This window comes from Delphinus delphis, chromosome 3 (genome assembly GCF_949987515.2).
Source record: "Delphinus delphis chromosome 3, mDelDel1.2, whole genome shotgun sequence".
In the NCBI taxonomy this organism is placed as follows: domain Eukaryota; kingdom Metazoa; phylum Chordata; class Mammalia; order Artiodactyla; family Delphinidae; genus Delphinus; species Delphinus delphis.
The window spans coordinates 129,933,288-129,946,878 of NC_082685.1; the positions used below are offsets into that span (position 1 = coordinate 129,933,288).

Genomic DNA, 13,591 nt, shown 5'->3' on the forward strand with positions numbered 1-13,591 from the left:
CTTAGATAACCTGAAATTGGATGCTACATATTGCCCACGAAGGCTCTCTGTGTATTAGTTAGAAGTTATCTATGCTTCTCCTGTTTCTCTGCAAAATAATATTTTTCCCTGTGTCCTTCTGGACTTCTTCTTCCATGTTGATGGCCAGAAGAATTAAAACAGTCACTCTTAGCAATTGTTGTGAAGGAGTATTTCACAATGCTCCAGAGAGAATTGTCACGTGTTGGTAAACCTGACTCCATTGATATCCAGCCCTCCATCTACTGAATTTATGGGCAATATATTCTCTAAGCAGGAAGGCATAATATGGCTGATGCCTCATCTTGTTTCATAATAAATATTGTTTGGAGTCCTCACTCACACAGAATGGAATGAATCATATCTGCTACATGTTCAAATAGGCAGTGTGATTGATAACTGTGTTGAAAAAATATACGCTCCTATTAAGGGTTCTCAAATTTCTGCCCATATCATAACATGAGGAAAAGGATGCTTGATTGACAGAGGACATGATTTACCATGGGGACTGTGGTCGCACTGTGGACATGGCTACTCTCCGAATACTAAGACCCAAGCCCCTTCACAGATGCCCGGCCCGCAGGCTGCCTCCATGTCTGAGAGACCTCTTGGCTCTCCCAGGGATGGCCTTCTGCCAGCGGTCAAGCCCCAGAGTAAAGCCAAGAAGAGGCCTTCCATGCCCTCCTTTCCTGCCTCAGGACTGATCCTTTCCCAGAGTGACTGACAGGAAGAGTAGCCACTCTCTTCACGAGAAACCCCATTCACAGACATGTCCTCTTTCACTGTGCCCCTCCTTAGCCTCCCAGGGTCCCACTGCCTAGGCGCACCACACAGACATCCCCCACCACCCATTTCCCAGCATCTCTGCCAAGGAAGCAAGGTTTGGGTCCCCTTTGCTCTTGGGTCCAGTGGTCCTTTATGTTCTTATCACCTTCTTGTCCCATCTGCCTTGATAGTTCTTTCTACAGCTGGGGAGCTAATTTACTCCAAATCTGCTCTCAGTTCTGGGCTTGGCTTTTGGAAACAGAAAGACACTGACTATTTCTCTTATCCACCCTGCTATATCCCTCCCCTGAGGTTGAGCATAAAATCAACCATATCCTTAAATGAGGAAAGAGGAAGGGTAGAAAAGTACATATATAGGTCAGGATCTCAAAATATGATCCCACTGCACTAATAAATGGTATTGAGAAAAGTTGGCTACGTAACTGGAAAAATGGTCAGACTGGCTCCAGGCCTCACCACACCTATCAAAATACACATACGGACACACGTGCAGTTTTTTTTTTTAATCCAAATAAATCTAGAAGAAAATATTGGTTTCCTTTTTATTTACATTCAGTAAAATTTACTTTTTTTTTTGATGTATAGTTCTATGAATTTTAACACATGCATAGATTCATGTAACCACCACAAGCAAGATTCAAAACAATTCTGTCACCTCCAGCATCACCTCAGGTTGTCCTTTTGTAGTCAAGGCCTCCCCCATCTCTAAGCTCTGGCAACCACTGATTAGTTCTGTCTCTTGGGTTTTGCCTTTTCCAGAATGTTATATAAATGGAAATATACAGTATGTAATCTTTTGAGATTGGTTTATTTCACTTGGTAGAATGACTTGAGATTCATCTATGTTCTGTATATCAGTAGGCTGTTCTTTTTATTGCTGAGTAGGATTCAATTTTGTGGATGAACTATTGTTTGTCTATTCACCCATTGAAGGACATTGGGTTGTTTACAGTTTTAGGCAATTATGGATAACGCTGCTATAAACATTTGTGTATAAGTTTTTGTGTGAACATAAATTTTCATTTCTTTAGCTATATATCTAGAAGTGAGATTGCTTGGTCATATGGTAAGTATGTTTAACTTTAGAAGGAACTGACAAACTATTTTCTGGTGTGACTGTTCCCATTTTGTATTCCCACCAAAAATGTATAAAAGTTCAGGTTACCCTGAATCTTCATCAGCCTTTGGTATTGCCAGGTTTGGGGGGTTTTTTTTTCCATTTTTTTTTTTAATTGAAGTATAGTTGATTTACAATGTTGTACCAATCTCTGCTGTACAGCAGTGACTCAGTTATACACACACAGACACACACAGACACACACACAGACACATACTATATATACATTCTTTTTATTTTTCTTAATTTTAGCCATTTAAATAAATATGTAGTTGTATCCCATTGTGTTTTAATTTGCATTTCTCTAATGACAAATGTTATTGAGCACGTTTTCATGTGCTTATTTACCATTTATGCATCTTCTTTGATAAAGTGTTCAGATCTTTTGCTAATTTATTTTAATTGGCGTGTGTATTTTTTTATTCAGTTTTGGAATACTTTACATACTCTGAATACAAATTCTTTGTTGAATGTGCAGTTTGCAAATATTTTCTTCCAGTCTCAGGCTTTTTTTTTTCTTCCTTAAGAAAATAATAGTTTTGCCATTTAACAAGGTTTAAATACTGATGAATATTCATCCACCTTCTGGCTGATGAAGGACTTTCTAAAACATAAAATCATGAAACAAACCAAAAATGAAGAGGTAAATAAATGTGATTATTCCTTAAAATTTTTTATGGAAAATCACTAAAAAATTAAAAGCTAAGGGCTTCCCTGGTGGCGCAGTGGTTGAGAGTCTGCCTGCCGATGCAGGGGACGCAGGTTCGTGCCCTGGTCCGGGAAGACCCCACATGCCGTGGAGCGGCTGGGCCCGTGAGCCATGGCTGCTGAGCCTGCACGTCCAGAGCCTGTGCTCCGCAACGGGAGAGGCCACAACAGTGAGAGGCCCGCGTACCGCAAAAAAAAAAAAAAAAAAAAATTAAAAGCTAAGTAACAAATTAGAGAAAATGTTTTCATAATCATAACCTAGAAAAAAATTGATACCTTAAATATTTTAAAAACCCGTATAAATTAGTAAGAAAAACTAATAATCTAATAGAAAAATGGGCATAGGGCATTAAGAATCATCTCAGTGAAGAAACTCAAATGGCAAATAAACATATATTTCAAAAGTTCTTCCCCACTATTAATTAAAGAAATACAGAAGAAAACAACACTGAAGTACCATGTTGCCTACCAAGTTGGCAAAAGTCTTTAAAGATGGTGATAATACAATATTGGGAAGGAGTAGGGACACAGCTAGTAGGAGGAGAGATTGAGCCAGTTTTTTTGGAACTGCGCAGTTTGGCACTATGTATAAAGAGCCTTATGATTGTTCATACCCTTTGACCCACTACTTCCTCTTCTAGGAAATTCTCAGAAAGACCAAAGCAGGTGGAAGGCCACAGAATATCAGAATTAGAGGAGAGGCCCTTACACACATACACCATCATCCTGAAGCCCCATTTAATACATACCATTTCCACACTGTAAATAGCAACAAGTCTTTCCTGCCATGACCCAACTTCAAGCAGGAGCTGTTGCCAGCTAAGTAACCTGTACCATTCATGTGCTCAGACACTTATGCTGTTCCCCTGTGGTCCCCCAGGACACCTCTGCACTGGGCTGCAGCTGCAGGAAAGGCAGACTGTGTGCAGTCACTGCTGGAGCTGGGCATAGACAGCAACCTGCGAGACATCAGTGAGAGCACACCCCTGGCCTATGCCCTGTACTGCGGTCACACGGCCTGTGTCAAGCTCCTCTCCCAAGAGAGCAGGTGAGCGCACCAAGAGGCACTCATTTTTTCTTCCTTTCAAAGATTTATAAAATTGGATGAAATTGTTTAAACTGCCAAAACTAGCAGAAAATCAGCAATAACTTAATAATCGTGTTTGCCATTATCTAACGTGTAATGACATGTCCTTGACGCTGTGGAGCAAAATGATAGTAGTAAGCCTGAATCCATCAGCCTAATATTCACTGAACTCTAATCTCTTCTTTCCTTCTTCTCCCTTTCCTCGTCCCTTTATGCCATATACTATTTATTTATTTATTTATTTATTTATTTATTTCTGGCTGCACTGAGTCTTCGTTGCTGCGCGTAGGCTTTCTGTAGTTGCAGCGAGTGGGGACAACTCTTCGTTGAGGTGCGCGGGCTTCTCACTGCGGTGGCTTCTCTTGTTGCGGAGCATGGGTTCTAGGCGTGTGGGCTTCAGTAGTTGCAGCACGCGGGCTCAGTAGTTCTGGCACGCAGGCCCTAGAGTATGCCATATACCCTTAATTGTTCTTTTGCCTAAATCAGCGTTTCTCCAACTTATTGTTCTCAGGACCCTTTTACACTTTCAAAAATTATGGAGGACCCTAAAGAGCTTTTGTTTATGTGAGTTACACCTATCAATATTTATGGCATTAGAAATTAAAACTGAGAAACTTTTGAAAAAATATTTTGTTATTAATTTAAAGTAATAACCCATTACATTTACAAGTTAATATTAATACCATATTTTTAGTTAAAAAATAACCCATTCTTCAAAACAAACCAAAAAAAATGTAATGAGAAGAGCAGTTTTGTTCTACTTTGCTCTTTGAATCGCTTTGATATCTTTATAGAAGCTTAATAGAATACAGCTGCATTCCCACATCTGCTTCTGCATTCAATCCATTGCAATATGGTTGTTTTGACTGAAGTGTATGAAAACAATCTGGCCTCACATAGATATGTAGGTGAAAAAGGGAGGAGTATTTCAAGAACCTTTTCAGATAACTGTGGATACTTTTCCTTTGATACTACGCCAAAACTTGACAAGTAGTAGTTTCCTAAAGCTTAGTGGCAATGTGGACTCTGTCACCATATCAGTGAAGTTTTTGAATTCTGCTACATTAAAATCCATTCATCTCTCTAGCACTTTAAATGTGTCTTACATCTATGCATGATTTTGTAATATCTTGCATTGGTCATTTGGAAAATATTGGTTTACTTAGTTATGAAGATCTTCCAAATAGTACATTTCATTATACAATACCAGAAAAAAAATCACATTTGTTAATATCACCACTGATCTCATCAGAAAAGCCTCTATGTATCAGGAAGCTGTCAAGCTCACAGTGTGCATACAAATTTTCCAAAATTCTAATTTTTGCTTGAAAGCTAGATTTTTGTCATTGGCAACAATTAATGTCAATTGTTTACCTTGAAATGACAGGCTCACTTTGTTCATTTTTGAGAAATCAAATGCCCAACTCCAAATAACCACAGCTTGCCTATAAGCCATAAAAATCATGTTTCATGAAAAAAGTGTCTAGTTCAGCTAGCAACTCAAACAACGGCACAAATGTTTTACCTCAGAACAACCATTGTACTTCAGTATATAGAATTGTTTATGAGTACTTCCTATTTTATCGAAAAAATGTATCTCAAGGATCAATATTTAGTAAAATTAATAACATTTACTGGACATTATTAAGTTTAATGACAATTTTCTTAATGAAAGTCTATTGTTGTTACCACCTTGATTTGTGCCAAGGAGCCCACAGTTTCACCCACTTGCTCTCTTGCACCCTTGGTGTAAAAAGCAGACCAGTGGAAAAAACACTGGTGAGGGGCTTCCCTGGTGGCGCAGTGGTTGAGAGTCCGCCTGCCGATGCAGAGGACACGGGTTCGTGCCCCGGTCCGGGAGGATCCCACGTGCCGCGAAGCGGCTGGGCCCGTGAGCCATGGCCTCTGAGCCTGTGCATCCGGAGCCTGTGCTCCGCCGCAAAAAAAAAAAAAAAAAAAACCCAAACACTGGTGAGAAGTGATATTATTATGAATATAGGTTAAACCTCATGAAACTTCTGAAGACTATCAGGGCCCTCACCTCCAGGTTCAGTGGACCATACTTTGAGACCCACTGACCAAAATCACAACCTTAAGAGGAGGAGGAGATTGTTTATAGAAGATGCTGAAGTAGCATCAGTTAGCACAGGGGCATATTCTGTATGGGGAAACTTGAAAGAATGCTAGAGATCTCCTGGGGTTCTCTCTGGTAGTATCAGGAGTCCAGAAGTTGTGTTTAATATTTCAGAAAGCCTATTGGAAGGTGAAAGGAGGATAAAAATATATCACAGGAATAAAGATTCATTTATACACTGTGTGACCTGCAGAAAAAAAACAAAAACAAAAACCATTCATTATATGCAGCCAAAATGAGGGGTGATTTTTTCAAATTACATATTACAATATCTCACTCCAAAGAATAATGTTGCAATCTGGCTTTTAGGGCATGAACACAGTCAGTTTTCATCATTAACTCATACCACAGAAAGCATTAAATCAATTGTGGCCTCAGAAGAGAACAACACAGAATTTTCCAAGGAACAAAAACAGAAGAGTGCCTCAGGGAAACTCTCCACACAGGAAGAGCCAGCCGGACAGCTGCTGACCGTTTTTTCCTTTAGAAATTGCCTGCTCATTGGGCATTGCTCATTTTCTTCTCCTGCCACGCCCAACCTCTGGAATACACACTTCCTCTTCTGCAGCTGAAGCCCAGACAAAAGCTTCTCTCCTCGGCTTCCTTTAGTACACTTTTTCAATAGGAAATTTAGTAAAAGCTCAACAAGAAACAACACACAAACAGCGTAAAATGGGCAGGCTTCCTATCAGAGCTCTGCCCAGATCACCTGGGATCCCTTTCAAAGAAAGCCTAAAATCACACTCCCCCGACATCTGCAACCTCCACCCTGCTGCTGCTAGTTGAAGCCTGAAGGCCAAATGTACTCCACATTTGGCCTTCATCTCTTTGACTTAAAGCTTGCACTCCTACTGACTGTCCTTAAGAAGTGAGAACAGTAATACTTGGAGGTATTTTCAGCTTACTTAATCCCTGGGAGAAGACAAATTTTGAAAGGATAGTTCCTGAGGGAGCAGGTGAAATCTAACTAAGAAATGTTCTAACTGGACAGAGAACTGACCATGGCAAGGAAGGGGATGGCCAAGGAGGTTGTGAGTAGCTCTTGCACATCACCTTTGACTTGAGAGGGCTTCGAGTGTCTGTGGATGATCTCAGACAACCTGCTCAGGTGGATGGAATAGAGGGAGGTCTGTTGTGTGGTTACTGCTGGTGTCTCCACTTCCTGCCCTCACATAGCATCCTTGTTATTTTATATTCCCATAGAACAGAGCCTACTCGACCCCTTCCTTCCCAGAAGAGTAGACCCCAGAAGAAAGAGGGACGATTCAGCATGCTCAATCAAATCTTCTGCAGGAACAAAAAAGAAGAGCAGAGGGCCTATCAGAAAGATCACTGCAGGGACTGGCACAGGGCGGAGCCCACCTCGGAAGTTGATGACATCATCACCACCTTTGACAGCAACATGGATACCAACTGCCAAGAACAGCCTGGTGATCAGGTGGCTATGGTTGACTTTAAGAAGAGGACCTCAGAGAATTCAAAATATCACTTGCCAGAAAAGAAGCCTCTGGCCCATAAAGGACTTCCGCCAATCAGAACGCAGAGTCTCCCACCCATCACCCTAGGCCATAACTTCCTGACAGCCTCCCAGGGGGCCACTTCCCATGCTGGCCTGAGCTCTGGTACTCATCATGCTGCCCAGCAATCTCAGAAAAGCCGAAGTGAGCAGGATTTATTGAACAACAGAACTGGCTGCCAGGTATTGCTGGATAACCAGGTGTTCTATAAAGCTTGGACTGTGTCTTCTTCTGATAAGCTGCTAGACAGGTTGCTTACCGGCAGATCCAGTCACCAGGAGGTGTCAGGGCCGCCACATCTTCCTCATCTACATAATCCTTCATCAGGTAATGTCCCTGCTTCCTTCTTTCTCATTTCTGACAGATTCTATACAAGAAATGTGTTGTGTAGTCCTGGGTTAGGAACTGGAGTGATAGTAGGTGGCCTAGAGAACAGGGGCAGAATGGAAATGGGTGATTAGGCTACCTTTTTCCCTTGAGTGTACTGGCTTCAGGATTTCCAGGCTATGGAAACAGTCTGCTTTTCCACCTCGAGAGCAATCATCAAGTAAAAGTATGTGCCTTCTCATCTTATCTCATCGTAGCAGATATGTGTGGTGACTGGCAGATTAGAGCAGGAATATTACTATTTCCACTAGCAAGTATTCTTAAGCAGGGATACTTGGCAATATCACCTACGAGGGGTTCATTTGTTTGTGTGATTGTTTGTTTTTAAATCATGTGTTCGATGACCACTCCAGGACTACTGAACCAAGATCTTGGTGAGGCAAAAGGGAAAATGGCAATGCCTTCTATGTATACGTGTAGAAAGAGAACACATTCACACATGTGTGGCTCAGGTCTCCATACACACCAAAGGGTCACGTGGCAATTCTCCCTCCTGCCTCTTGCCCCAGCTACCGAGTACCCCTCATCCAAAGCTATGTTATTGATTTTTTGTTTACCTTCCAGAGATATTTTATACATATTTAAATATATATGTATATATACATTTTAAATAAGTGTATCACACTAAAGAATCTATATTTTTATACACATGCAAGCAATATATACGTACCTATTTTCCCATTTAACATTTGTGTTAAACAAATGTATCACACTAAAATTTTTATTTCTCTGTTAACGGCCCCCAGGTGATTCTGATGTATACCAGAGACTAAGAACTATGGTTCTAAAGCAGAGGCCGCAAAACAACTTCCAAAATCAGTTCATTACTAATGCAGTAATCAAGTGAATTAATTACTAGTTTTTAAAAATCATGAAGTTTGACATAAAAATTTAAAACTCCAGCTTCTCTTGAGAAGTTGAAAAGTGTGGCAACACTGAACCCAAATTTCACTTGGCAGTAACTGCCTGGATCTGAGTAACCACTATCCCCATCGACATCACTTGGACATCACTGTCCCCAGTTCAACCCAGTCTGCACCACTCTCCTGTATCTGTCCGTGGAGTGTCAGTTGTTCTTTATCAACAAGTTTCTGTTGTTGTTTTGCTTATAGTAGGGTTAAGAGGAAAAATGATATATTGCTTGAACCATGTTTATTTCAGAAGTAGAAAAATGAAAGCCCAAGGGGGCTATGTATATTTTAAGAAGTAGAGGAGCACAGTGTATCTTTGGAAATAAGGAATATTCCTTCCCATTTAATATGCAGTATGAGTCTGGCTCTCCTCACTCATCTTCATGTGCCTGATGCCTGAAACCTGTGAGGTAGCGTATGGCTTCCCTCATACATATTTATATGTTTTTAAGCACAGGATAGATAGGAATAAACACATGAAGGCTATTTCCTGAGAAAAACTTCCCTCAAGATTTTACTTCCTCCACTAAGCACTGAAGCGTGGGTGGTTTTTCCTTGTGTTCTGCAGAAGGGTGAGGAAGAAAAGATATTGATCTGCTATCTTTGACACTTTGGTGGCCTCCAGGGCCTTGACTCAGCCTACTTTCTGGAGTTAGTCCTGTCTTGGCTAATATCTTCTTTTTGAAAATTTTTTGAAATTTGTGAAAGTCTTGTTCTTATTCTGTTCCCAGGACAGCCTTGGGCTGTCTTTTCTATATCAGTTAGGATTGGGTTCATCTGCCTGTAACAGAAATCCAAAGTAACAGTGGCTTAAACAGCATAGAAGTTTATTGCTCTCATATGAAAGTAGTCGAAGGTGATGGTTCCCAGGTGCTTGGGGAATCCATGATCACCAGAGACCCAGGCTCCTTCCATCTGTATGCTCTACAACTTAACCTATGCCTTTCATCCTTTGCATCATTGCACATTTCATAATGTCTGACAGAGCAGGAGGAAGGAAGGGGGTGGGGCGGAAATGGATGTCCGCCAGCTGAATTAGCTCCCATTAATAAGTTATCTCCCATAAATTCCACAGTCTGCTTCCGTTTCGTTGGCCAGAACTTTAGTCACATGATCATGCCTATCTGCGCGGGAGACTGGGAATCGGATCCTTTTAACTGGGCACTTGACCGTCCCTCCAAAATTGGATTTTTGTTTCTAGGAGGAAAAAGAGAATAGATATTGGATAGAGAGCTAGTAGATTCTGTCACATGTGCCATCTAAAACCTTCTATATTATTTAAAATAAAAAGAAATTCAATAAATTGGTTTGAGGATTTGTTTCACTTTTCCAATGAAGTAACTTGAAAAGTCCTATGGGGCAGAAAAGGAGAAGCAGAAGTCTCCAAGGGAATGTCAAATAATTAGCCATGCCTGTACCAAAGCATTTATTTTTTCAACCAATTTTTTTTTTTGTAGATGTTGGGGGTAGGAGTTTATTAATTAATTAATTTATTTTTGCTGTGTTGCGTCTTTGTTTCTGTGCGAGAGCTTTCTCTAGTTGTGGCAAGCGGGGGCCACTCTTCATTGCGGTGCGCGGGCCTCTCACTATTGCGGCCTCTCTTATTGCGGAGCACTGGCTTCAGACGCGCAGGCTCAGTAGTTGTGGCTCACGGGCCTAGTTGCTCCGCGGCATGTGGGATCCTCCCAGACCAGGGCTCGAACCCGTGTCCCCTGCATTTGCAGGCAGACTCTCAACCACTGCGCCACCAGGGAAGCCCCAACAACCAATGTTTTTGAATGCTGATAATAACTAGGAGCCATCCTAGGTAACTGAGTCATGACAAGATAAACTCCCAAGAATCTTCAGCCTATAAATGAACTTTAAGGTACATGGATTTGCTAAACTGATTATACAACTCACTTTAAATTGATTTTCTTCTCATGTTTAGATACAAAATCATAAGTTTTAAACGGAAAGGACCTTAGTTCTTTCACTCATTCTTTAAAGGATAATGTCTATTATCCTGATTTATGAAGAGGCAGCACATCCAGTGGTTAGAAAGGGATTCTTTTTTTTTTTTCTTTTTTTTTTTTTGGCTGCACCACACAGCTTATGGGATTTAGTTCCCTGACCAGGAATCAAACATGGGACCATGGCAGTGAAAGAGCCAGCTTCTAACCACTGGACTGCCAGGGAATTGCCCCAAGAGAGGGATTCTAAAGTCACACTATCTGGGTTCAAATTCTGACTCTCATTTACTTGCTGTTACTGAATCTCTCTGAGCCGTTGTTTCTTCATGTCAAAAATGGGAGGAAATACCTAACATGTAGGGCTGTGAGTTGCTGTTAAGATTAAACAAATTGATGCATATAAAATACTTAGAACAGTGATTGAGCATAGTACTATACACACATACACATTTGTGGGGTTTTTTTTTTTAGCTATGTGCCAGGCCCTATGCTAAGCGCTATGCCTTAGAGACAAGCTACAGATGACCTTTGTTTAAAAGATGATGACATTTAAGTAAATGTGCTAGTCAGCTGCCTTTTTGCTCTCAGATCTAGGCTCTTCCCTCCAGCTCTACTTTGTATCTCAGGAAACTACACTTCCCAGGCTCCCTTGCAGCTGCTTCCAGGTACTTTTGGCCAAGTACCAAGAGGCGTTGGCAATAGAGTAAGAGCAGGAGAAAGAGGAAAACAAGTGTAGTTCTACACAGTGTCCCTCTGCTTCCTATGGATTCTCCAGCAGGGCTTCCAATTCCTCCCACTTCCTCCACAAAGCCCCTCACTCTGTGGTTCTGGCTCCCAGTAGCTTCTGAGCCTTGGTGATACCAACTCTTCCCCTTATCACTCCAGCCTAGAAGTGGTTGCATCTTCCTGCTGTGGTTAATCTCTGGATTGTCCTTCTACCCTGTCCTCTGGCTTCTCACCTTTTCCACCAACCAGTATAACCACCTTTCTGTATGAAATTCCCTCTGTTTCAAGGCCTAAAGAAGTCTCTATTTTCCTGAATGAGCCCTGATTGATAAGGCAAGACATGTCATCTCTCTCGGCTACAGTTTTCCTACCCTCTGGATACAGAGTCTGGGACCATTTTGTTTCATGAGGCCCTTTCCAGTTATAATTTACATGGCCTAGAATCTGCTCAGTCTTACAACTAATTGTTCTGAATATGTCACTAAGGACATATTCAGAACTTGAACCCAGACCTCCTAAATAGGAAGTTATCCCATGGCAATGTACATATTTCTCTCTTTAAGTCTCAAAGTCCAGTTTGTTAGTATGCTTACCAAATTACCTACAATGTGATTTTCTTAGAAATTACACTGTACTCCCCAAAATAAAAAGATTTCTCTCTGCCTTATAGATTTTATTTTTGTGAATATTTTTTTAACCCAATTTGAGGTGTTGTTTTTAGAACTGCTGAAGCTTCCAGAGTACAGTTGGGAGGGTTCACTTAAGGGCTTCAAGTTGTTAGTCTAGGCAGGTTGAAACTCAGTAGATTTCTACACTGAGCTCCCATACTTGATTTGAAACCTAAAGTAGCAAAGCATTTGGGTACTATAAATCATACCACAGCACCACTGGCTTGAACTTGGATGGCCCCTTTACTTTGGATTTTCTCTTTCCCCACCCTGGGTTTAGTAGAAATAATATGGGCTAGCAGTGATTGCTACCGTTTGAATTCCAGGCAGCTAATGTCCTCTGCTTACATCAGCAGCCCTGAACATTTAGCTCTAATGATTATTGCTTAACATTTATTGAGACCTGTCACTGGGCTAGATGGAGAGAGATGCGGGATGAGGCACTTAACTTAATGAGGGAATTTGGAGCACATCAGCTTAATTCATTGAGAGCAGCTTTCAGAGAAAATTGAACAGAAAGCTCTGTGGTGTTTGCTACCAGCCTGGTTATTTGCAGGCTATCACAAGGAAGCTAACAAAGTGTTTGCTTCCTTTCTCCCTCAAGAGAGAACTTTCTTCTCCAGAATTTTCTAGAGTATCCCCCCAACAACGCACTGTCCTCCTCAGGTCTGATAGTAGGTAGGTCTGATGCTGTGACCACCTCTGTTTAAACCCATCAGAAGCTTTGCATCTTGACAGGACGAAGGCCAGATTCTTTAGCTGGCAAACAAAGTCCTCCCAACATGGCCTGGCCTCACTTCCCATTCTCAACTTCTGCACCTCCCGTCTCAAATCCTTTCCTCCCACCCCCCATCCCCTTGAACAGTTCCATGAATATCTCTCAGTTCCTATACAACTACATACCTTTTTACTCTATGACATCTTTGCCCATGTTATTTTTATCCACTGTGTGCTTGACAGATTCCTACAATCTTTTAAGAACCAGTCTAAAACTTGCCTCCTATGTAGAAGTTACCCTGACTGCTGTAGGAGGTGTGACCCATTTTTACTGTCCATCATAAAGGAATATCTCTGCCTTATTAAGCCTCCTCTGGGGCAGTGAACCACATACTTCCCCTTCAACAGCACTGCTGGAGAGGAATTTTTATCCCCATTTTAGAGATGAAGAAATCGAGGAGTAGAGTGGTTAGCCCACCGGCCTAAGGTCACAGAGCTTGCTAGGAAGTAGCAGAGCAGATGGTCAAGCGAGGTCTATGGAATTCAAGACACACTGACCTCTGATACCCTCACAGCACTACTCATGGCCTTCGAAAGTACAACTTTACCTGTCTCTCTTCCCATCAGCCCCTCCTGAGCACCTTGCCTTCTGTTTGTACTCTAGGCTCTGGAATACAGTGAGTTTGCCATAGATGAGTGCTGAATTATTATTAATCTTCCTTCACTTCTGTTTCCTCATTTAATGATGAAAACGTTTCCTGCCTTTTTATTCTAAGACAGTGGTCCTCAACCCTGTCCCCACAGGCTGGACACTCCCTGAAGGTGCCTACAGCACAGATAAGAGAACTTTGGACTATGCACAT

The 13,591-nt window shown here is 41.5% G+C and overlaps 1 protein-coding gene across 1 annotated transcript in view; it reads left to right on the plus strand.

The window, feature by feature from the left end:
* Positions 1 to 13,591, plus strand: part of ANKRD55 (ankyrin repeat domain 55) — a 100,790-nt gene that overhangs the window by 82,348 nt on the left and 4,851 nt on the right. Inside the window, exons 8-9 of the mRNA XM_060007036.1 lie at positions 3,510 to 3,677; positions 7,054 to 7,694. Coding sequence (XP_059863019.1) covers positions 3,510 to 3,677; positions 7,054 to 7,694 — 809 coding nt within the window. The remainder of the gene's footprint in view (positions 1 to 3,509; positions 3,678 to 7,053; positions 7,695 to 13,591) is intronic.